General features: G+C 52.8%; 6 protein-coding genes across 6 annotated transcripts; 4 read left to right on the top strand and 2 right to left on the bottom strand.

The window, feature by feature from the left end:
• Window positions 1–3,265: 3,265 nt before the first annotated feature.
• Window positions 3,266–3,863, top strand: K441DRAFT_59746 (uncharacterized protein). Its single transcript, XM_067645067.1, has one exon. The coding sequence runs from the start codon at window positions 3,411–3,413 to the stop codon at window positions 3,714–3,716; it is 306 nt and encodes a 101-aa protein (XP_067505828.1). The 5' UTR covers window positions 3,266–3,410; the 3' UTR covers window positions 3,717–3,863.
• Window positions 3,864–4,567: 704 nt separating this feature from the next.
• On the bottom strand, window positions 4,568–5,861 carry K441DRAFT_676216 (uncharacterized protein; the record flags this gene model as incomplete). Its single annotated transcript, XM_067650933.1, has 3 exons — window positions 4,568–4,920; window positions 4,970–5,485; window positions 5,627–5,861. 3 exons carry the CDS (start codon window positions 5,859–5,861, stop codon window positions 4,568–4,570), a joined length of 1,104 nt encoding a protein of 367 aa, XP_067505827.1.
• A 1,716-nt stretch (window positions 5,862–7,577) lies between these two features.
• K441DRAFT_552993 (apses-domain-containing protein) lies at window positions 7,578–10,143 on the top strand (the record flags this gene model as incomplete). Its single annotated transcript, XM_067643170.1, has 4 exons — window positions 7,578–8,247; window positions 8,299–8,490; window positions 8,549–8,681; window positions 8,733–10,143. Coding segments are annotated over 4 exons (2,406 nt in total), but the record flags the coding sequence as incomplete, so codon positions are not given.
• A 2,068-nt stretch (window positions 10,144–12,211) lies between these two features.
• Window positions 12,212–15,024, top strand: K441DRAFT_704695 (plastin-3). Its single transcript, XM_067653545.1, has 4 exons — window positions 12,212–12,452; window positions 12,537–12,747; window positions 12,839–13,539; window positions 13,598–15,024. Exons 1-4 carry the CDS (start codon window positions 12,430–12,432, stop codon window positions 14,622–14,624), a joined length of 1,962 nt encoding a protein of 653 aa, XP_067505825.1. The 5' UTR covers window positions 12,212–12,429; the 3' UTR covers window positions 14,625–15,024.
• Window positions 15,025–16,907: 1,883 nt separating this feature from the next.
• On the bottom strand, window positions 16,908–18,494 carry K441DRAFT_686233 (uncharacterized protein; the record flags this gene model as incomplete). Its single annotated transcript, XM_067651969.1, has 6 exons — window positions 16,908–17,096; window positions 17,168–17,306; window positions 17,381–17,513; window positions 17,618–17,979; window positions 18,065–18,401; window positions 18,473–18,494. The coding sequence occupies 6 exons, from the start codon at window positions 18,492–18,494 to the stop codon at window positions 16,908–16,910; spliced, it is 1,182 nt and encodes a 393-aa protein (XP_067505824.1).
• A 258-nt stretch (window positions 18,495–18,752) lies between these two features.
• Window positions 18,753–21,567, top strand: K441DRAFT_608330 (autophagy-related protein 7). Its single transcript, XM_067645461.1, has 4 exons — window positions 18,753–19,058; window positions 19,117–19,225; window positions 19,284–20,651; window positions 20,732–21,567. Exons 1-4 carry the CDS (start codon window positions 18,859–18,861, stop codon window positions 21,218–21,220), a joined length of 2,166 nt encoding a protein of 721 aa, XP_067505823.1. The 5' UTR covers window positions 18,753–18,858; the 3' UTR covers window positions 21,221–21,567.
• Window positions 21,568–21,910: the final 343 nt, after the last annotated feature.

Here is a 21,910-nt window from a genome sequence, read left to right as displayed (position 1 = left end):
ACAGATGGATCGATCGAATAGGTTAGCTTGCGGATATTCGATTATCCGCGCAGCGGATATTCATCTGTTTCTTGGTCTGAGCATGCTGAGTCAAAGTTTCGGCGGTCAAGTAGTTAGTCACGTGCGAAAAGCAGTTCATGAATACAGGCACGATTTTCAAGGCCCATGCATGGTATTTTGGGGGACGAGAATGAAAGTCAAGGGGAGTTTTTTTTGGGTCTGAGTACGTGATGATCTATGTGATGATCGCATTCAGATACAGTCACCCCAGAGTCCAATGACTCACACTAACCGTAGAGGGTGGGCATGAATTTATACATTTGGAAACCAAAACAAAATGTTCCCAGGGCTTAAGGTACATTTATAGTGATCGCAAGCACCCCGAATATAGTCTCAATACCACGTTTAAGTGATGCATGTATTCCCAATAAATACAAAGTTTCGCGGGATTGTGATTTCAAATACATGAAAGGAAAGCCAAAAGCATAGTTTCCACTTTGCTCTACGGACGGGTATTCCCCGGAGCGGAAGACAAAATATCAAAGCGGGCATAGTGCACCCGCTGCAAGAGCGGGAGACACGCAGATCTATGCACGCCCAAGGGTTATTTCACATGGACGTGTGGGGAAGCGGTTCGCGAAAGGGTCTTGCGAAGAGCTCGCTAGTGGTGACCTCTGGCTTGAGACATGGTGAATCAGGAGCTCAATGGCGCTTCAGCTGCAAATCAGAACTAGCCTGGCCAGACCGGGCGTCCTCACGACAAGCGTCAAGTACTCCCGTATAAGCGGAGGGTCTGGTGATCAGAGCACGGAAAAAGTGCTCTCTGAAAGAAAGTTAGAATACGGAAGAGGTCTCTGAACATATCATCCGTAGGCCCCTCTCCGGCAGGGCATAGTATTGGAATTGAGAGTTCCGGCCTCTATGATTGGGCAGCATGGAATGGGCTCGAGAGTTCGGGCATCGGATGATGTATAGTGAAGAAAGGCCTAGACAGGATCCGCAGACCTGTGTTCAAGGTAGGGAGATGCCTCACGTTTCAGGACCAGTATTTTCCAAAACTAACCAAGCGGTTGGAAGAGGGGAGAGGACAGAGCCAGGATGCTTTTACAAGCGTGTGCAAGACAATCCCGGACGATGAATGTGAAAGTATTGTAGTTGCCAGAAGTTGATCTGGTACCCAGAAATGGTGTGAAGTATACATGGAACATCCCAACAGCTCCAGGACCTATATGGCCAAGGATAGATCATAGAACGCAAGTTCGTCTCTTGAAGAAATGGCGGGTCATGCCCAATCAGCCTCCTAGAACGACATGAAAAGACGTTAAGCAAAGGTTCGATATGTCAAGGCACCTCCTACGTAATTTCGCTTGGGGATCTGGTAAACTGCAGTGTATCCTGTGAGAGGTGACGGCACATGATGCATATGATGCAGGTATGTCGTGCTTTCTGCGGGTAATGGAAGCGAAACGCGGCTCTTTTTCCAGCTTGGAGGGCTGGCAGCGCTGGGAGTGGCAGGCCCGAGGCTGCAGTGGATAGAGAATCGTCTGAGAGAGCAGACCAGAGTTAGCCGGGCTCCGGACGGCGTAGTCTGGCCGAGCGCACGGCGGGAAGCTCGCTCGACTCAGGAACTACTGGGCACCTTGTGGGATGTTGTGTTGGGAAAGCGGCGGGGTAGCAAGCCGTGTATCGTGATCCATGTTGGCTGGGATTGTTAGATTACGCACCCCAGTCAGAATTTTCCAGTGGATGGAGTCGGGAACGCGTTAAGAATAGACTAGCGGTGAGGGGGCGAAGAGTTTGGAGCGTGAATGGAGCGAGGGGAAGGGAGTTCAACGGCAAAAACGGGATGATCGAAAACGAGATTCAGGACCGTCGTAAGAGGGTTTGGAGGGCTTAGAGGGGCCTTGGACGAGAGTGAGGTTGATTGAGGGCCGAGGAGCGCTAGAGAAGCCGTGGAGAAACAGGCCGGTCGCACCAGGAGCATGAGGTGAGATGAACAAGCAGCCAATAGTTGCCAACACCCTTCAAGCGGCCAAGCAAGCCAAACAGCCAACAAGCACCCTCCCGCCTCCCCAAGCTTCCCTTCTCGCCTGGCAGGGCCTGCTGCCAATCCGGTGCCGGGAGAGCCTTCTTGCCCGCACCGGCCAATCACCACGGGCCTTGGACATCCTTTGAAGCCTGCAAGGAGTGGTCTGTGTCGCCTTACAAACCGCCCAAAAGTGGCTTGCCTCTTCCCGATAACGGCTCTGCTTCTCTTGACGTGGCCCACCATGATTGGAGAGCGTGGGTGTGGTGATCGATCGGCCGTCTACCCTCGACGATTCCTCCAAAGCACCGGAGTCACTACCGCAATCTATCGCCGCGTCTGCTTTCTGCGCGCTGTTTGGCCTGGGCCTTGAAATTTGGCCCTCGACATCGCGTGTCACAGCCCGTCATTCTGTCTTCCAAGTCACGAAACATTTCAATCGCCCTTACTCGTCTGCGACCCTGGCAAAGGCACCATGTCCCGGGAAAGTCCGCCTGAAAAAAGGCCGCGCAAGGATCATGCGTCCATCACACGCATATGCAAAGCGGGTACTTGCAGCTGAGACCTCGCCAATAGGAGACAAAGCAGCACTCCAGAGCGGCAGCACTGCGGGATGCCCAGCAGCTGCAGGAACGATGGTCCGCTTCAGCCTTCAGAGACGTGGGTGATCCGAGACCCATCAAAGCGTATCGAAGCCGATTGTAGATTGCAGCTGATCAGGAATTGCCTCCGCCCAAGGCTCGCTGAGACCTTCTCGAACCTCTAGTCATCGTCCTACCCGGCGCCCATCACTTTCCAGCCTCCTTCATTCAGATTTCATCCCATTTCAGCCACTCGTTGTGCCCATGAGGCTCCTACTCTCTCTGGATAGCTGGTCAGCAAATCTCGGACCTTCTCTCCCATCAAAGCGCTGTCAGACCCGAGGTAATCTTGTCGCTCCTCCAAATTACCCTCTGGGCGAGAAGGGACCCCACACAGTTTGCACGATTCATCCAGAACCCTCGAGGCTGACACAAAGGGGCCATCCTCTTCGGCCAGCAAGGCAGAAAACGGTGAATGGTGGTGCTGACAACGAAGAGCGTGTCTTAGTCTGATGGAGTTGATCGGCGCTCATCTTTTAATATCCAACTTCCTATCTAGACCTATCTGGACCATTGAGGGTGGTCAGCAAGGTGGTGAGGAACGGTGCGAGCCTCGCTTCACGATCCGCTCATACTTCGCGCCGGATGCGCTGCACGTTTATTTTCACCTTTGCATTCCTCCTGGCCCACGCGAGCGCCGTGCAACTCGCCCTTGCAGAGGGTGAATCCGTTGGCTGTGTAAATGCACAGTGTGCAACTCACGGGTCGGCTTTGACGCCGTCTCACAGCTTCATATTTCACGAATGCTTTGGACCCCCTATACTGTGCTACTTGGCCTCTTGAAACAGCCCATGCTAGATTACGTGCTCGCCATGATTGAAGTGTTTTTAAGATGGGCCCATATTCGTGCTAATACAACTGGTGCCGTCATTGGTCTCACAAAGGAGGAAAAACTGCAATGTACATTGTCCGAGCGATCATGGCTTGTTCTCGCCACGTCTCACTCACTATCTCGAGGTCTTTGGAGTACCCGGAAGCAGGTTTGTGGAATTGGGCTGTGTTTTTGGTGGTGCATTGCGGCCGATTGGCGCCGGCTTTCCAAATGTTAACAGTGGGCGGCTAGCGGGATCGAGTCATCAGGACTGCGAACAAGTGGTTTGGCGCGTGAATCGGGCGCAGAGGCAGGTCAAGGGCAGGTCGAGCTTTGTGGCTGGGCTTTCGCCTTATCAGCATATTTGGCAGGTGAAGCCTTGACGGACCGGATGGAGGAGAGTAATGGACTGGTCCATTATCCACTTTGGCGCCAAAAACCCGTGATGAGGATGGTCAGGATGGCGAGCGTCATCGCGCTCCGTGTGTCTCAAGTTTGGCTGGCAGTCGCGAGGATCGCGGGCTCGTATTCTTTATTGAGCGGTTTCAGCTGATGTAGACGATGGCGCTGATGATGGCATTGTGCTGCCGCGGTCAGGCAGTTCCCAAGGGACTGGGACGCTGATGATGCTTTTGCTCTGGCAGACGACAATAAACGGCCGACTCGAATTGCATGNTCGAGGACAGATGTCGCAAGTTGTAGCTTCAGACGACCTAAGTGGCTTGTTGGAGGTCAGCAGCGTGACTTCTTCGAGATATGGCCGTTTCGCGTTAGGAGCAGCCAGCACATCGCTCACACCGCAAGACAACGCACCCTATCATGGCGGGCGGATTCCCACGTCTAGCTTCCAAGGCCGTGGTACAACCGGCACGTTTGGTCAAGGGAATTCCCTCCCCATGATTGACCCAGCAGGGCCCGGGCAGTGTCGAGCAGCAATGGCTTGAGTGGAGACGAGACGCCCCCGGCGCTCGTTATTCAGCTGTCGCCATATCATTTGTCTGGCTGACATGACATGATCGTCGCACCCGCTGCTCTGCCTCTCGAGTCTCCACGTTGCACCAGCCTCTGCCTCGCTCCAGCAGCGTCGCTTCAGGCAGGAAAAGCCCGTCCTCCGTTGGCTGACGGCGAGCCACGGTGGTTGATGGTGCCCCGTCCTGGGAACACCGACTCCTCGGACGAGCAGCCCTCCAGCCAATCCACACGCCTGTCCAGAGCAAGCCTCCCCAGCCGTCCGTTCATCCCGCTCGCTTTCCTATCCCCGTCCCGCCTGTAGGACGGCGATTGACGCTCGACGGAGCATTTTAGCCTGTGTTGGACTGTCGCCATTCGTGCCATTCGTGCCATTCGTGCCATTCGTGCTCGGCCAATCATGCAAAACCTTGACGCAGCCTTGGTCGCTGCCTGCCTGCCTGAAGGGACCATGGCCGTTCGCGCTGGGACAGCTGCGATATCAAGAGTGGCCGGGAGCGTGCCAGCCGTGCCAGTGCGTACCAGTGACGGAAAGCCCATGGGGCATCCCATTATAGTCTTCGAAGGTTTCAGGCCCGCGAGGCTTGCACCGGGTGGCTCGCCGGGCGGCGTCGTTGGATGTTGCTTTTTTCAGATTTGAGTTTCTCGCGTTGTTTTGACTCGCAGCACAGCGCAAATCATCGCGTTTGCCGGCTGCTTGGACCACTCCTTGACCACGATGACCACCACTGTGCTGCTGCTCCCCCAGTCTGCCTACCCCCCATAGTGGCAGGCCGTAGCAGCGCGATGCCAGATGGCGACAGGGAAAAGACGTTTCGGACATGGCAGTCCTTCCCGATCGCTGGCCCGCTCGGAACAGCAGACCCACCTCGTCCTCTCCGCATCCTCGTCTCGACTTAATAAGGGAAGGACAGGCTCGCCAGAAACGGTTCACTATCAGCACCGCATCGCTAACCGCGAATATCTCCGCCTGCTGCCACTGGCTGCGAGCCCATTCAGCCGTCTTCTCCCTATCGGGACCCCGGCCGTGCCCCGGGCCTGCTGGCAAATGTACGCAAAGCGTACGAGGCCCTCGACTCGCAGAATGGTGCCAAAATAGACGCCAGCGCTGGGGCCTGCTTAGTGACTATTCAAGGCTATTCAGGGCTATTCGTGACTATTCGTGACTGCCGCGCCCACCGTAACCACCGTGACCCGCCCTGCCGTGGCGTTTGCGTCCAGGCTCAATTGATTCCCAGTCGACGGAATTCACGAGCTGCTCAGCGCCGCCGCCCAGAGCCCAGCAAAACAGTCCAAAAACCTTCGCGGCGGCCAAGCAGCTGGTGGCTGGGAGCTGCTCGCTTGCGTGCATTCGCATTCGTTGGCCCTGGTCTGCCGCATCGCCCACGGCTGCAGCCCAGCTCGGCTCAGGCATCTGTGCGCCAGCGAGCGTGTTGCCCACCCAAACCCCCCTCCCCCCAATACCACACACCTAGCACCCACCCAGCACGTCCCCTACGAAACGGCCTTTCACGGGACTTGGTTCGCTTTGGCCCGCCACACCAATCCTCTGCCCTCCCCACCAGGCCGAATTGATTTTAGATTGTCTGCCCGGCAGGAGCGTCGTGGGCAGCGCAGACTGAGGGCCCAGAGATCTCCACCCGCCTTTTAGGTACAGACGTGCCTGCACCTCCGCGCGCACCTCAGCCTGTGCAGTGGACCTCGCAACTGCCAAACACACCCCAATCTGTATGTGGATGTACGTCCCTTGCGAACATTCGCGCCGTCCCGCACACGCAGCATCGTGAGCCTTTTGTCGAAGGATCCCCTCCAACGGCACTCGGACGTACCGTAGAGCGGCTTGTGCCTCGCCTGGGAAGGTCAGCCAACCCTAGCTCTGCCTGCGTGCTTCTGGTCTGCACAGAATCCTCTGCTGCAGCACATCTCCAGACTCGTTCAACATCCTCGTCCTCGTCGTTTCCCCAGAGCTCAAGTTGCTATAGTCCACCATCAGCTTCAATCCAAAGCGTCCGCTCGTTGACGGCGTACTCATCCCACTGTCAGTGTGCTCCTTTCTCTTCTAGCTGTCTCTGCTTTCGCCGCGCTGCCATTGCGCTCCTCTGAGCTCGCCTATCTCTGGCTGGCTGGTTGGCTCGCGCTAGTATCAAGTCACATCCCAACCTCCTCCGCTTCTAAACCTCCGCCCTCCCCACTGCTTTTGCAAATCCGTTCTCTTACCTTACGTTCCCTCCCCCATAGACCTCGACGGTCTGTCCCTGACCTCGCACCTCTCCCGTGCTCCCGTGCTGACGTGCTGCCGTTCAGCCCACATCGAGCCGAAGCAAATCAGACTTCGCACCGGTACTTTTGCCGACGAAGCGCGACGACTTAACGACCAACACCACCCCCGACACGATCAGCTAGATCCTTAGCAGTTTCCTGGCAGATGAGCACTTGGACTGAATATTTGGATCTTCATCACTGCATCTTCCTCTTCAGGCCGGTAGCCGCCGTTTCATCCCATTGCGAACATTGAAACGAGCCCTCCCAAAAAAAAAAAAAGCATTTTTTCGAAAGCTTCCCCCGTTTTCACGACCCGCAACGACGTAACGACGTGACTTTTTGTCTTTTTAGCATTGCAGCGTTCCAGTTCTGAGTACTCGTTGGAAGCGCTGCGCCGCATTCCTACCGGATCCCATCTGAACGAAATTCCTCGGTATTGTTTCACCAGAACCCATCGTACTACCACGGAAGCAGCGCCAAGTCGAAACCCGGAAATCATCCAGATTGAGAACTGCCTGAATATAATCGCGCTCTTGGATTCTTCCTCCTGCGTGTTTGCCCACGTGTTTGGCGGACCTCGTTGGCCTAATCCGTACCTTTTTGTTTTCGAGCAAACATTCACCCATTTCCTGCATACACTGCCAACTGATCCGCCTTCTCACTAGCTTCAGCGTCAAACTATAACACCCTCCAGCTTCGTCCTTCCGGCTACGTGCACAGATCCTGCAACCTACTGTTGTAGATCATCCACTGCCCGTTTCCGCCCAGCTTTTTGTCTCGCCTATCTGGTGTATTGACTCGAGACTTTCCCGTGTGGAAGTTCTCGAATCGGGTGCCGCTGTGATCAACTAACCCGCGACTTTTCAAAACCGAAAAGCTGGAGCTGCCGTCGATTTCTTCGGTCCACTCCCGAGGCCCCGTCGACGCACCGTGGCACCCTCCTCACTTCGCGCCACGACCATCGGTATCGAGTGAGCGATTGCCTGCTTTGCCTCAGATCCAGGCGCAGGCGAGCACGTCGTCAAACTCATCTTCGCCTCGGGGTGGTTCATTCAGCTCATCCTCAGCAGCAAACGGCAGCGCAAGCTCCAATACATCCTACTCGTCTTCAGTGAACGGACATACGGGTGGCTTTAAGACACCTTCTCCAGAACAGACACCACAATCTTTAATTCGTGAAGGCCACGCATTGAATGTTCAATCCCAACAAGAGTCTCCATACGGTCCTCAGCAAAGCGTTCCAAGCTACGGCTACGCCGCGGAACAATACAACAGCATGAACCAGATGCAGCCTTATGCTGAGGTGCATCCATCTCATATGACTGCCGCAACAGCCCACGCACCGTCAACAGGTGCGCCATCAGCGTTGTCCCACTACTCATACCAGCAGCAGCCACCATTATTACAACCAGGACCTCAGTACCCTTCTGGGCCAGGTGGTTATCCGCCCTATGGCTACGGAAATGGCGTACCGACACAGCTTCCCGCATCTTCTTCGATGAACAATTCATTGGTTCCGCAGGCGCTCCCTTTGCCTGGTGAGTTTTAAACGTCACGTTTTTGCATTCCGTGGTTACTAATTAAAGTAGCAATGACCTCAGCCGCTCCAGGCTCCACTTCTCTTTCGGGTTCGCAAAGTTATGCCACCCATCAATTCGACACGACAGGACAAGTAGCGCCCCCCGGTATGAAACCACGGGTGACCGCAACATTATGGGAAGATGAAGGCAGTCTCTGTTTCCAAGTGGAAGCAAAGGGCGTTTGCGTTGCCCGCCGAGAAGGTAATAAACCCGTGATATACAAGAGGGATAGTTCAAAAAAAAACTAACAGGTTGCTAGATAATCACATGATTAATGGTACAAAATTGCTTAATGTGGCTGGTATGACTAGAGGACGACGAGACGGCATTTTGAAAAGTGAGAAGACGAGGCATGTTGTCAAGATTGGGCCAATGCATTTGAAAGGTGTTTGGTAGGTTGCGATTACACGCGAACCACAACACAACATGCTGATTTGCTGCAGGATCCCATTCGAACGAGCTCTGGATTTTGCAAACAAGGAGAAAATAACAGAGCAACTATATCCACTCTTTGTCCACGATATTGGTGCTCTTCTATACCACCCTTCGAACCAGACACGTGCAAGTGTGGGGGCAGGTGCAGCTGCCATGGCTGCAGTAGATCGCAGCCGTCGAACAGACCCTACACAGCAACGTTATCTAGGCGCCCCCACGAGTTCCCAGCCGCCTTCCCTGCATCATCACCATTCCATGAGCAACCCAATCGGGGCACATATGTCCCAGCCGCCTCATGCGATCCAACCACACCCCTCGACCGGACGACCTGGGCTAGATAGGGCGCATACCTTTCCGACTCCTCCAACAAGTGCTTCCAGCATAATGGGTATGGGTAATCAAGGGAGTTCTTATGAGTGGAGTGGAACCAACGTCCAGGCTATACCCGGCAATCAACCATTATCAATTGATACGGGGCTGAGCAACAACCGCTCAGTTCCAACAACCCCGGCAACAACACCACCGGGAACGCTTCAGCAAGGTATGCAGTCTTATCAAACAAGCCAAGGATACGATAATTCACGTCAAATGTATTCTGCGCCTCCGGCCCAACCCGCACAGTACAACACTCAGCCTCATATGATGAGATATGGGCAACCTCTACAGGCCAACACCTACCCAAAAAACGAGATGGCACCGCCTGCACGAGCGGGCGGTGAACCAGACCAACAAGTAGATTCAAAGCCATCCGACGGTATGCTTGGTCAACCTCCCGAACAAGTCGGTCATGCTCCCGGTGACGAAGAAGCCGAGCATGAAAATGAAAATGAGTATACTCACGCTAGCGCGCCTTATAACGGAAATCGGGCGTCTTACGCGTACAACCCTAGCGCTGCGTCCGGGACTTTGCACGCTGAGCATGCACACTTGTCCCCGGAAATGACCGGGTCCCCGCACCAGAATGGATCAGGACGAGCAACACCCCGCACGACCACAACTGCACAGAACCAGTGGGCGTCAGGATATACTACTCCGCAGCGGGTCCAACAGCCACCGTCGAGCAATCTTTACAGTGTTATGAGCAGCGATACTCGAGGTAGCGCTCCCAACGGAAACGCAGCCGCGGACACGTATCAGCCCGCTAATACGGTCCCGACATATCCAAGCCAGGCATATGCTGCTACCACAAACGGTGTGTCAGCATCTAATAAACGCGGCCGAGACGATGAGGACGAGCAGGACCCTTATGGGCGACCGAATAGCCGCGGTGTAACAGGTGACGATATTGACGGCCTAAAGCGACGTAAGACGATGCGTGAGGAGAACGTTGGCGGCGCTGTTGGGGGTGCTTTTGAACGAGACCCCACTCGGATGCCCCAACGAACCAGATCAGCCATCACGCAGAGGGCTAGGAGATAATTCGACTAATCATGCCTAATCTGCTTGGGTGGCCGCTTCTTGCCATTTCGACTTTTTGCAATAGACGGCGGGTTTACCTTTTCCGGATCTGGTGACTGGCTTGCGGGCATTCAACGGGCGTTCTACTGCGTTCGACTGCTTGTCTCAAGCGCACGAGCTCGGTCCTCACGACACACGACACACGACATACATCCTTGGACTTTCCTTGTGTTTCCTCTCAGAAGAGAGCCGTAACGATTGTGCTTCCTCTCACCAATCCCACACACTCTCTCCAAGTTAACGGACTCGAACCTCTACACAGCTTTCCATTAGGTCAAACTCTTCCCTTCCCTTTCCTGTGTTTCTTCTAAACTTTCTAAACTTTGGGGCATTTAACGACCTATAACGACTTTCTATATCCGGAGACTCTGTGTTTTTCTGGCACTAACAAATTTTTTTACTACTACTACCTATTTTTCTTCACGATATATGACTCCCTGCATACGGCATAAGCATTGGCTACACTTTATTGAGCGATCTGCTAGCTTGCGCTAAATTGCGGGTGACGATTCTGTACTCTCTACAACCGCTTGTTGCTTTTCCTTATGACTAATGGATTGGACCGGCCAAAGCGAAATGCACGAGGGCCGACTCGATCCGACACATAATCCCAACGAATCCTTCAGTTTATTCTCCTACTTATCTTCTATCCTCCACGGCATGTTTGACGAAAAAGCGGAAGAAGGGAGTTTTGTGGTATTGAAAGACTTTACCAAACAACTCCCTTCTTGGCCCGGTTTGCTACAGCGCTGTTGACGAAAGATGACTCCGTCAACGCGACAGACGTTTTATGATGATGAGATTCCGTGTGGACGTGTAGTTGGGGACTTATATTTGCTTCTTTGGGAGATGATGGCTTTTAAGGAAAGCTGTTGGACACCTTTTAAACTCTTTGGTTTTCGGAGCCTCTTTGGGAAATGATGTGTCTTTTTGGAAAAGATGGGCTGAATTGGTGAATGATAATGAGGAATCTAAAAGCTCTTCTTTTATGCCGACTGCAGTCCTTCTTGCGTGATTGCTTTCTCCCCAGTGATGCCAATAGCCAACCCCTCTCTCACGTACGCGAGCTTCTTCCTCGTTAGAAGCTTGCACGCAGTAAAGCATATGTACGTGTCAATTTGCTTTCGAAGACATTTCCATCACCCGTGTCAACTTCACTTTTTAGGACTACAGATGGAACGTGGAGTCAACGTATCACAGACAGTCTGACATTGATTCGGGGTACTGGATGCCTTACGCTCCGAATGCTTAGCGGCAGAGGTGAGGGATTTGTCTGACGATATGAACAAGACAAGTCCCAGAAAGAATAATTGCATCCTTGCCCCTTCCTCACACGGCAAGTATGCGTGAGAATTATCAAGCTGGCAAGGGTGGTTGGATGGGTATCAGGGCCTATGTCTCGATAAGTGGTCTTGGCATAAAACTGCTCAGCATCAAATAAACCTTGGACATTAATTTAGTATCCCCGATGTGGGGGTGCGGGAGGGCAATCTGGGTAGGGCTGCTGATCATCCTTGCCAGTGTTTTATATTTGGGACGGTCTGCATTTTCTTTTTGTGACGAGTGTTACTGTTCTTAACGCCGAGGCGTTCTCGTTTAAGCGCCTCCCACGCAGTCAGGTAGTAGTACTATGCCTCTAAGTCCTTTCCTCTCTATTCTGTCCATTGTCTGTCTCTATTGGACGGCGGATCTAAGCAGACGCCTCTGAGGAACCCGAAGGCTATTCTGGGAATTGACGCCGCACTGGTCGTTCTCACAGGTCGTTCTCGCAGGTCGTTCTCAAAAATGGACGAGTGCCAACATGTCCGGCCACCGTTTGGCAAGGCTTGCTTGGGTGGTGGCTGGGGAGTGGAGGTAAATGGCGGTGAAGCTGAGAGTTTAGAAAGGATATTGTCAACATGATACATCCCTTCTTTCGTTCCAATAAAAGTTTCGATGAGTCCCCAGAGACTTCTCAGGAACAAGAAGTTGAAGGTGTTTTTCGCCACGGGCTGGTGGCGGTGCGTCTTGCGTGTTGCAGGTCTTGGCTGGCTCTCAGGCTTGTTGCCTACCCATACCCCGCCACCGCGAGAGCGTCATCGTCAGTTTCGTCGCAGTGAAACGCGGTCTACGGGGCTGACGCGGAAAATCATAACGCCTACTAGGCATCCTCAACCTCTTCTAAATCCACCTCGCTCTTGTGCCTTGTGGAAGTACTACTTCAGACACACCCGCCTGATTGACCTGCCCCTCTACATTGAAATCGCCATGAACATCATCAAGATCCAGAGGTAGCGTAGCGACCTGATTCCCCTCCCTGTTTTGCTTCCGGACTCCGCTGGCCAGATTCGCTGATGGTGCTCCTTCTATTGCAGGAAATATCCTCAATTCCAGCAGTCGGAAATCTTCGGCCTGCAAGACGCCTTCCGCAAGCTGGACGTCAACGACAAGGGCTATCTCGACGAAGCGACCGTCATCAAAGCGACCCAAAACTCCGAACACCAGCCTTACGACGTCGTGCGACAGGCGCTGAAGGAAGTTGAACTGGACAGCTCGAGGAGAGTCGAACTCGAGGACTATGTCGATGTGCGTACATAAGCTGCGATCATGGTGGGGCAAGGAGGGGTGAAGGGTTTTTTTTGGTTATTGCATATTAGCTGACAGCGGAATTGGGCAGCTCATATCAAAACTCCGCGTCTCCTCGCCCGCGCAGCAGCGCATGTCGACCGGTCCTCAAAGACCGAGAGGTCTCAGCGGCGCGCCCACGATGCCGGCATCTCCGGGTCATGCCTCAAAGGGAAGTCACGGCGGGGGGAGAATACAAGTTCAGGGCTCGTCCGCGAACGTTACGCACACGATCAATGAGGACGAACGAACGGAGTTTACGCGCCACATCAATGCTGTACTAGCTGGCGATCCAGACATTGGGGACAGGCTCCCCTTCCCCACTGATACTTTTGAGATGTTTGACGAGTGTAAGGACGGCCTGGTGCTGGCTAAGTTAATCAATGACAGCGTGCCGGACACCATTGATGAGCGTGTGCTCAATCGCCCGGGAAAGAAGATCAAGACGCTGAATGCATTCCACATGACCGAGAACAACAACATTGTCATCGAGTCTGCCAAGGGCATTGGATGCTCAGTGGTGAATATTGGAAGCGGGGATATCATCGAGGTGCGGGAACATCTCATCCTTGGCCTGATCTGGCAGGTCATCCGACGAGGTCTGTTGGGCAAGATTGATATCAAGCTCCACCCAGAACTGTACCGTCTGCTTGAGGAGGATGAGACACTAGAACAGTTCTTGCGGCTGCCACCGGAGCAGATCTTGCTGAGGTGGTTCAACTACCATTTGAAGAATGCCAAGTGGCACAGGACGTAAGTTTCACATTCCCACAGTGGAGTTGTTGGGGGAATATCTAATTCTCTACCACAGTGTCTCAAACTTCTCCACCGACGTAAAAGACGGCGAAAACTACACGGTCCTCCTCAACCAGCTCGCCCCGGACATCTGCTCCCGCGCCCCGCTCCAAACCCGCGACCTCCTCCAACGCGCCGAGCAAGTCCTCCAAAACGCCGACAGGCTCGAATGCCGCAAATTCCTAACGCCCAGCTCGCTCGTGGCGGGCAACCCGAAACTCAACCTCGCCTTCGTCGCCAACCTCTTCAACACGCACCCAGGCCTGGACCCGATCACCGAGGAAGAAAAAGCCGACATCGAAGACTTCGACGCCGAAGGCGAGCGCGAAGCCCGCGTCTTCACGCTGTGGCTCAACTCGCTCGACGTCAAGCCGACGATGCAGTCCTTCTTCGAGGACCTGAAGGACGGCACGATCCTGCTGCAAGCCTACGACAAGGTGATCCCCGGCAGCGTCAACTGGCGGCACGTCAACAAGCCGCCGGCATCCGGCGGCGAGATGATGCGGTTCAAGGCGGTCGAGAACACAAACTACGCCGTCGAGCTAGGGAAGCAGAATGCGTTTTCGCTGGTGGGGATCCAGGGCGCGGACATCACCGACGGCCAGCGCACGCTCACGCTGGGGATGGTCTGGCAGCTCATGCGCAAGGACATTGTGTCCACGCTGTCGTCGCTCGCGCAGCGCCTCGGCAAGCGCGAGATCTCCGACGCCGATATGATCCGCTGGGCGAACGACATGTCGAAGCGCGGCGGGCGCAACAGCGCGGTCCGCAGCTTCAAGGATTCGTCGTTGGGCTCCGGCGTGTTTTTGCTGGACGTGCTGAATGGCATGAAGAGCTCGTACGTCGATTACGAGCTTGTGCTCTCGGGCAGGACCGAGGAGGAGGCGTATCAGAATGCGAAGTTGGCGATTAGCATTGCGCGCAAGATGGGCGCGACGATTTGGCTTGTGCCGGAGGATATTTGCGCTGTGAGGAGTCGGTTGATCACCAGTTTTATCGGCAGCTTGATGGCGACGGCGGAGAGGATGGGGGGAGCACATTAAGGGCTTAGGGTTGGGCTGGACTAGATTTTGTGGAGGGGGAGGGAAGGCAAGGAAAGGGGTGGGGGAAAAAGGGTTAGATGCTGTGTCTGCTAAACAGCATGGCGGGCTGGCTGGCTTTCATTCTAGTCCGGAAGCGATTCGGAATCGAGAGTTCCCTTGTCGTTTATCGAAAAATTATTTCATAGTTCATGATTGGGCCTGGTTTGTGCGATTGCTATGATGCTTGATATGTTCTAATGCTAGTACTAGTAAGACTACACCTAGGGCAAAGACGATCTCGTTCTTGACGCAGCGCCGCCATTTGGACGTGGGTTGTTGAAGTGATTGTGGAGTGGTGAACGTGTAAGAGACAGTATATCTTGAAGAGAAGCAGCCTCTAAAATATTATTTTAAGTCTTAGGCCCCGGCACGGAGTAGACCAGATACTGCTAAGGTGGGCTCTCTAGGAACCCAAGAGAGTATTTAACTTAGCTCCTTTGCATAAGGGCATCGCAAAGACTGTCAATCTTTGATGACAGTATAAAAGGCACCAGTAAGATCCCTGAAGCTAATGACGATGGTAATCCGGAAACGGTGAATGAAGGGGTAGTTGGTGCGAAACGGGCTGTTTTCCTTGTAGGTGCGATAGATGGATAACTTATTGAAGAGTCCACCCTGTGCAGATTTCAACATTAATTTCTTGCCTACATCCACATATAGTAAATTTCTTTTGAACGATGGAACGGGTGTTCACGGGATATCGGGCGTTTGCAGTGTTTTAATCTCGACGTTCTGCTAACTCCAAAGAAGTGCGGTAGGTGGGCACCCGTTCTTCTTAAATGTAAACAAAAATGAAAAACAATTACTGCTCTCTTCCGTATTATCGCATTTCCCATGCTCCAACCGTAGATTAGCCTGATGAGGGTACTGGCACGGACAGGATGACGACCACCGGGAGCTCAGCGTTTCGAACAACTTCTGTGCCTGATCTCGTATGCTTCTCCAGTAAGCAGAATTCAGTCGCTGATCTTGTTCTTGACGCAAGGGCTGCGGTTTGATTGTGATGGAAGTTATTTTGGAAAATTTGGAAAATTTGGATATATCATCATCTCTTTCAGAAGTGTTGCATATCTGTCAGAGCCGAAGCCACGTTTGATACGAGTCCATGCATTCTTAAACTTCTTGCGAAATTTTTCGTCTTCTTTGCCGTATATGTCAATCCAAGGAGGCTGATTATAACCTCAGCGAATATTTCACTTTAAGTCTTTAACAAGGGCTTACGGTTAAATTTTCGTGCAACCCCAGCTTTTCCCCAAACCCACAATTCTCCTATTCAATTTGGAGACCAAGGATAAATAAATTCCGCAGTTGGAATCAAGGCGGCTTTGCAGGCCTTTGCAGAGTTCAGCGTCCTTCCATGAATCCAGACTTCGTTCTCTGAGCGACCGGTTTACCTTGTTGTTATTGACCGTTAAATACCAGGTGAGGAACGAATTCGTGTGTTGATTGATCTACGAAGAGGGAGAGGCTATATACAAGAGGTGGGTGAGTCACAGGTGCCCCTAGTAGTGATCGACTCCAGGCCGACAGTAGCCGACAGTAACCGCCACGGTCGACAGTTGTGCGGAAGGTTAAGTAGAGGCAGCAAATGAGCTACGAACCTCTGCAAAAACGCTCTCGTGTTCTTTATGGTTGAAATCTGGATTGAATATCAGCAGCTCATAGCCTAGCGTCTATTTCCATAGTTATTTATCCCATCCTTGTAGTACTCAAGAGCACTAATTATTAGAGGTATAGATCCCAACAATACACCCGATATCTCAAGTCCAGGCATAGTGGCCTACGATGTCAAAGTGAAGGAGAAGAAGAGGGTTGCGGGTCGGATCGGAGTCAGGAGAACTTCGCTTTGTTTCCTAAAATAGCGACCAGGTCTTGGCGGTTTCCCGCGCCGTTTCGAATATGCATCCCATCAGCGATGTTTCGAACGCCAATTGATTAATGTCGATATGAAAAGACCTAATATACTGTTTAATTATCCCGTAGGGAGACTGGTGAGCTAGGGCTTCCGCCTTGCGGCCTCTTGATGCATGTGATGCTCAACTAACGAGAGCGGAAGAAAATTTAACGGCTTTAGTGTAAGAATGACACAATTACTTAAAAGCTAGAATAAATTTTGCGAAAAGGTCCCGAGAGATCGATGTATGCATGAAAAAGCCGCGAATTATCGAATTTTTAAGTCGAAAATTGCTGTCTATAGGATATCCGGGATAATCATCCAACTCCAAGCCAATTTTAGAATTGGGGTTACTGCATCGTCACATTAAATTCTCTAGGCGGAGTCAGGATGGCGGGACGGCCTTCGTTCTCATGCCACCCGCTCAGCTCCTGCGCCGTGTGCGGATAGTCTTCGTTTGGGATCGCATCGTGCGGCGCGTCGGGAGAGCGGTCGTCTTCTGGAGGTGAGAGGCTGAGGTCAACGAGGCCAGCGCGCGGCTGATCAGGTGTTAGAAATATCACTTGATTGGTATATACGGGGAGTAAGGTGGAGAGTGAGAGGGTCATACAGGCGAGAATTGCCGCAAATGCACACCGCCGGAAGCGAGGATCTCAGACGATTTGGTGTCAACGCTGTAGGCTTCGTTGTAGACGACTTCACTGATGCCCACTTGAGTTATTTTGACGCTACATGTGAGACAGGGACAGCTGTAGTGTGTCAGACGTTAGTTAACGTTGAATTAGACGAGGGAGGGGTGATAGTGTAGAGACGTAAGACCTACGTGTTACAATACAGGATTGAGCCTTCTCGGATCCTGTCGCGGCCGGCTTCGAGGAGCGCGTTTTCTTCAGCGTGAAGGCAGAGGCAGGTTCCGAGATCCGCGCCGGCGTGGGAGCCTTGGTTACAACGGGCGCCTGGCGACTAGTATTAGTGTACGCATATTATTTTTACGTTACCCCTGAGAAACCTGGGTCTATTGAGAGTCCAAAACCAAACTGGCGCATATTAAGATTCTTACATCCTCCCTCATTGCAATTCCTCATGCCTCTGGGTGTTCCATTGTATCCCGTACTAACGACCCTCTTTTCCCTAACTAACACACATCCAACACGTCTCTTCATGCAATTGCTCCTATGCGCTGCCAAATCTGCAAGCTGCATAAAGTATTGGTCCCAGCTGGGGCGTAGGCGGACTTCATTCGGCAGATCTAAGGCTGCTAACGCCTTGTGAAGGGAAGCTAAGGAGGTCGTTGAATTTAGAAGCCGGAGCTGAGCGCGGTGAAGGAGAGGAGCGAGGCCGGTGACTGGAGTGAAAAGGTGGGTATCATTGCGAAGGACGAATTCACCTAATATGGGTGGAGTCATGCCATGAGTTGCACATCTGTGAATAGTATTATTAATATGCACCACCTCAAACTAGGTCGGCTGTGGATTGTGAATGTGCACAGAGGCTTAATTCTACTCACCTCGCCTTGAACCTCTCCCACCGTACGCTCACTGGCGCATCTACGCTTACGAGCAGGAAGAATGGCCGCCTCAGGAGCGTGTCCGCGACCGCCTCATCCCACATGTCCGTTGTTACCCAGCGTTCTCGCCACCGCAATGTCACAAAGTGCAATAGAGACTCCGCATCAAGAAATGTTAGGTCCTCCTCGTCCGAACTTGCTTCCGGGGTGGGTACATGGGCATATGAGGCAGATTTCTCAACAGTCTGGGTTGAGGTTGTTCGCGTGAGATAGATTCGTTTGAAGTGGTGTTCGTCGATGAGGTAGGATGCAATAGAAGACTTTCCGGCGCAGATACCTAGTGCATGTAAGCTATTTGACTTGCAGGGTTGAGGGTGTGCGTGCAGGGAGGTGGGGGAAAAGACTAACCTCCACAGAGCCCAATTAGCATTTTGGCAGGTATGTAAGAGGAAAAGATTTAGCTGGTGGAGAAAGACTTAATCCGTGCTACTTTTGAACATTGAATCCCCATAGTTTTACAGCATCAACTCCGACATTAACTCGACTGTAGAGCTCGTTATAAACTGCGAGCTGCGGGTTAGGAGCGTTGAACGTCAGATCTCGGCAATCTGCAGCTTGTCCCGCCGCGCTGCGCTCTGATGTTAGCGAGGGGTAAGCTTGACGCCTAAAGGCCCTGAGACATTCACTAAACAGCTCCCGCTGACCAAGGTACCTACAGCTCTTTCAATGACTCTGCGCTTCCTCTCATATTCAACCTCTAGCTCTAAACAACTTCACTTCTCCAGCATATCGCCATGACGAGTGTTAAATACGCGCCCTGGTCTACCGACCTAGAGATACAGTTCTACGCAACTCTGGCACACATCAAGATCAACCATGACAAGCTCGATGACTCCGCGCGAAAGGTCCTGGGATTGTACGAGGTGCGCCCAGGCGACCATCCTCAGCGCTCAAGTCGGATGCAAATCCATGGCACTGCGCTGACCACGGACGAGTCTGTATACCAAAGTATATTTCCTAGGGAGGATGCTAACAAATGTACATGTATGAAGAGTACCGGCCAACTACTTTCGCGCCGAAGGCATCATCAAGAACTGTAATACTATAGAAGACTACAAGAAGCTGGATAGAAGCGCTGTTATTGAGCGTGCTGGGCGTACTGTAAGCTCTATGCGCAAAGCTTCGGGAAAAAGAAACGCTGGCTAATATATTGTGGCAGATCTGGGAAGCTATACAGGACGGAACCATCTACTCCTGTCCATCTCTCCTCGCCTCATTCACCGCAATCTCCTTCGCCGATCTTAAAAAATATAAATTCACATTTCACTTTGGCTACCCCGCTATACACTCTGAACCGCAATGGAAGCTTGTCGCGGAACACGGGCGATTATCCACAAAGGAAACCACTCACCTGGTAGATTCCGTACAAACCTGGAAATACAGTGTAGACAATCGCCAACACGGCTTCTTTCTCGCCAAACGAGTTCGAGAAGAACCCAAGACTCCTGCCACAGCTGAAGAACGACCGAAAACACCACAGACGCCGGGCAATGACAATCTAGACTACAAATGGGTTGTTGGATCACTTTCGCGCTATGAGGCCGGATTTTTCAATGATATTGACCCTGAAGACCGCTTTGTATGCTTCGCCGATCCCTCCACGTATGTTGACAACCCCGGCTGGATGCTTCGTAACCTCCTTATCCTCGTCCGACACCGTTGGCACCTCGACCAAGTCCAGATACTGTGCTACAGAGACACGCATCTGCGGCGCGATCAAGCAAACAGCCTTATCTTAAACCTCAAATCCAGCGAACCAGTCCCACCAACTGCTGGCCCTGAGGACGAATCCGGACAATCATCCCCGCGACCACGAACTCCCAAAATGCCTAAAGTAACTGGCTGGGAGCGTAACGACTCTGGAAAGCTCAGCAGTCGCATGGCCGATCTCTCGGAGTACATGGACGAACGCAAACTCGCCGATCAAGCTGTCGACCTTAATCTCAAGCTCATTAAATGGCGCATAGCCCCCACCTTGGATCTCGAAGTAATCAAGAATACTAAATGCCTTCTCCTCGGCGCGGGAACTCTAGGCTCCTACGTTAGCAGGAATTTGATGGGCTGGGGCGTGCGCAAGATCACATTTATCGACAACGCAAGCGTCAGTTTTTCAAATCCTGTCAGGCAGCCACTTTTCGATTTCAAAGATTGCCTGCAAGGCGGCGTCAAGAAAGCAGAGCGCGCAGCCGAAGCGCTCGAGGAAATATACCCCGGCATCGAAGCAACAGGCCACGTGATGTCCGTTCCTATGGCCGGGCACCCGATCACGGACGAGGCCAAGGTGAAAGGCGAGTTCGAGATGCTCAGGAAGCTGATCGATGAGCACGATGCCATTTTCCTGCTTATGGACACGAGGGAGAGCAGGTGGCTACCGACAGTGATGGGGAAAGCCGCCGGCAAGATCGTCCTGAACGCCGCCTTAGGCTTCGACACCTTCGTCGTTATGCGGCACGGCGTCAAATCCGGCGGGCCTGGCGAGGAGGAGCTAGGCTGCTATTTCTGCAACGATGTCGTTGCGCCCGCCGACGTAAGTCCTCACCCAACCCCAACTCCTCCCTTCTGAACTTCCACAAAACGTGNCATGTTATGCTAACGCCGCACCCCTAGTCCATCAAAGACGCAACCCTCGACCAGCAATGCACAGTAACGCGCCCGGGTATTGCACCCCTCGCCTCCTCCCTCCTCGTCGAGCTCCTCGTCAGCGTCCTGCAACACCCGCTGCGCGCCCACGCGCCCGCTAGCACGCCCAACACTCCCGCGCCCCCACCTCCGTCTCACCCCGGCCTACCCGCACCCTTCGTTCACCCGCTCGGCGCGCTCCCGCACACCATCCGCGGCTTCCTCTCGTCCTTCTCGAATCTGCTGATCACAGGTAAGCCTTACGATTGCTGTTCGGCGTGCAGCGATGGTATTATTAAGCTGTATCGCGAGGATAACTGGGGGTTTGTGCGGCGCGCGCTGAATGAGCGTGGGTGGGTGGAGGAGGCGAGCGGGCTAGCGGAGGTGCAGAGGCAGGCGGAGGAGGCGGCGGAGGGGTTGGAATGGGATGATGAGGGGGAGTTGGGCGTGGAGGAGGGGGATGGGGAGCTGATTTAGCCTGGGCGCAGGGTATTTGATTGGTTAAATGGGAGTTAGGATACGGTTGGTTATGTGTTTATGGCATGGTGTGTGCGTGCAAAATGAATATAATATCCAGTATATTTCAGCCAGGGTGTAGTTTCAGAAATGTGCGCGGGTGCTTGCGCCCGCCTATAGCGTTCGGCTCGTTTCTTTTTATGCTTGTTCAAACCGGCTTTCTATTGCGTTTTAATTTGGGGTTAATACAAAATCCACCTTGATTTATTCGTTTATTTCAACATCTGCCTCCTATAAACAGAAACCACCTTCTGCCGATTGAGGTTTAATAGCTTTATATAGCGTAACGTCAATCCAGCTTAGTTGTCAAGTGACGAAGTCACCTCGCCTATATGTTGTTCTGCACAGCCGTGCCTGGCATCTTGCCAGTCACTCGCTTACCTTTTGGGGTTTGTGCCGTGGCTGGGTGGTGCGGAGCCTGTCACCTCACATTAGTATCCCTTATCCCGTCAATTCGCGTCCACCCGTTATCGATAAGATCTCGCCAATCAATTGAACTGAATTCGATGCGCGCGCTGGGGCCAAACACCACAGTATTTTAACACACAAGCTCAATCTTAGAGTTGAGTCGCTCTATATGAGGTTGCCAGCAGTTGTCCTTCTCGCAGAACGGTATTTTACATATACTGCAGCCAAAATGAGTCCTTGAAG

The sequence above is a fragment of the Cenococcum geophilum genome (genome assembly GCF_001692895.1).
Source record: "Cenococcum geophilum 1.58 unplaced genomic scaffold K441scaffold_14, whole genome shotgun sequence".
NCBI classification, from domain to species: domain Eukaryota; kingdom Fungi; phylum Ascomycota; class Dothideomycetes; order Gloniales; family Gloniaceae; genus Cenococcum; species Cenococcum geophilum.
Note: the sequence above shows the minus strand (reverse complement) of the source record. Positions and strands in the feature narration are given on the sequence as shown.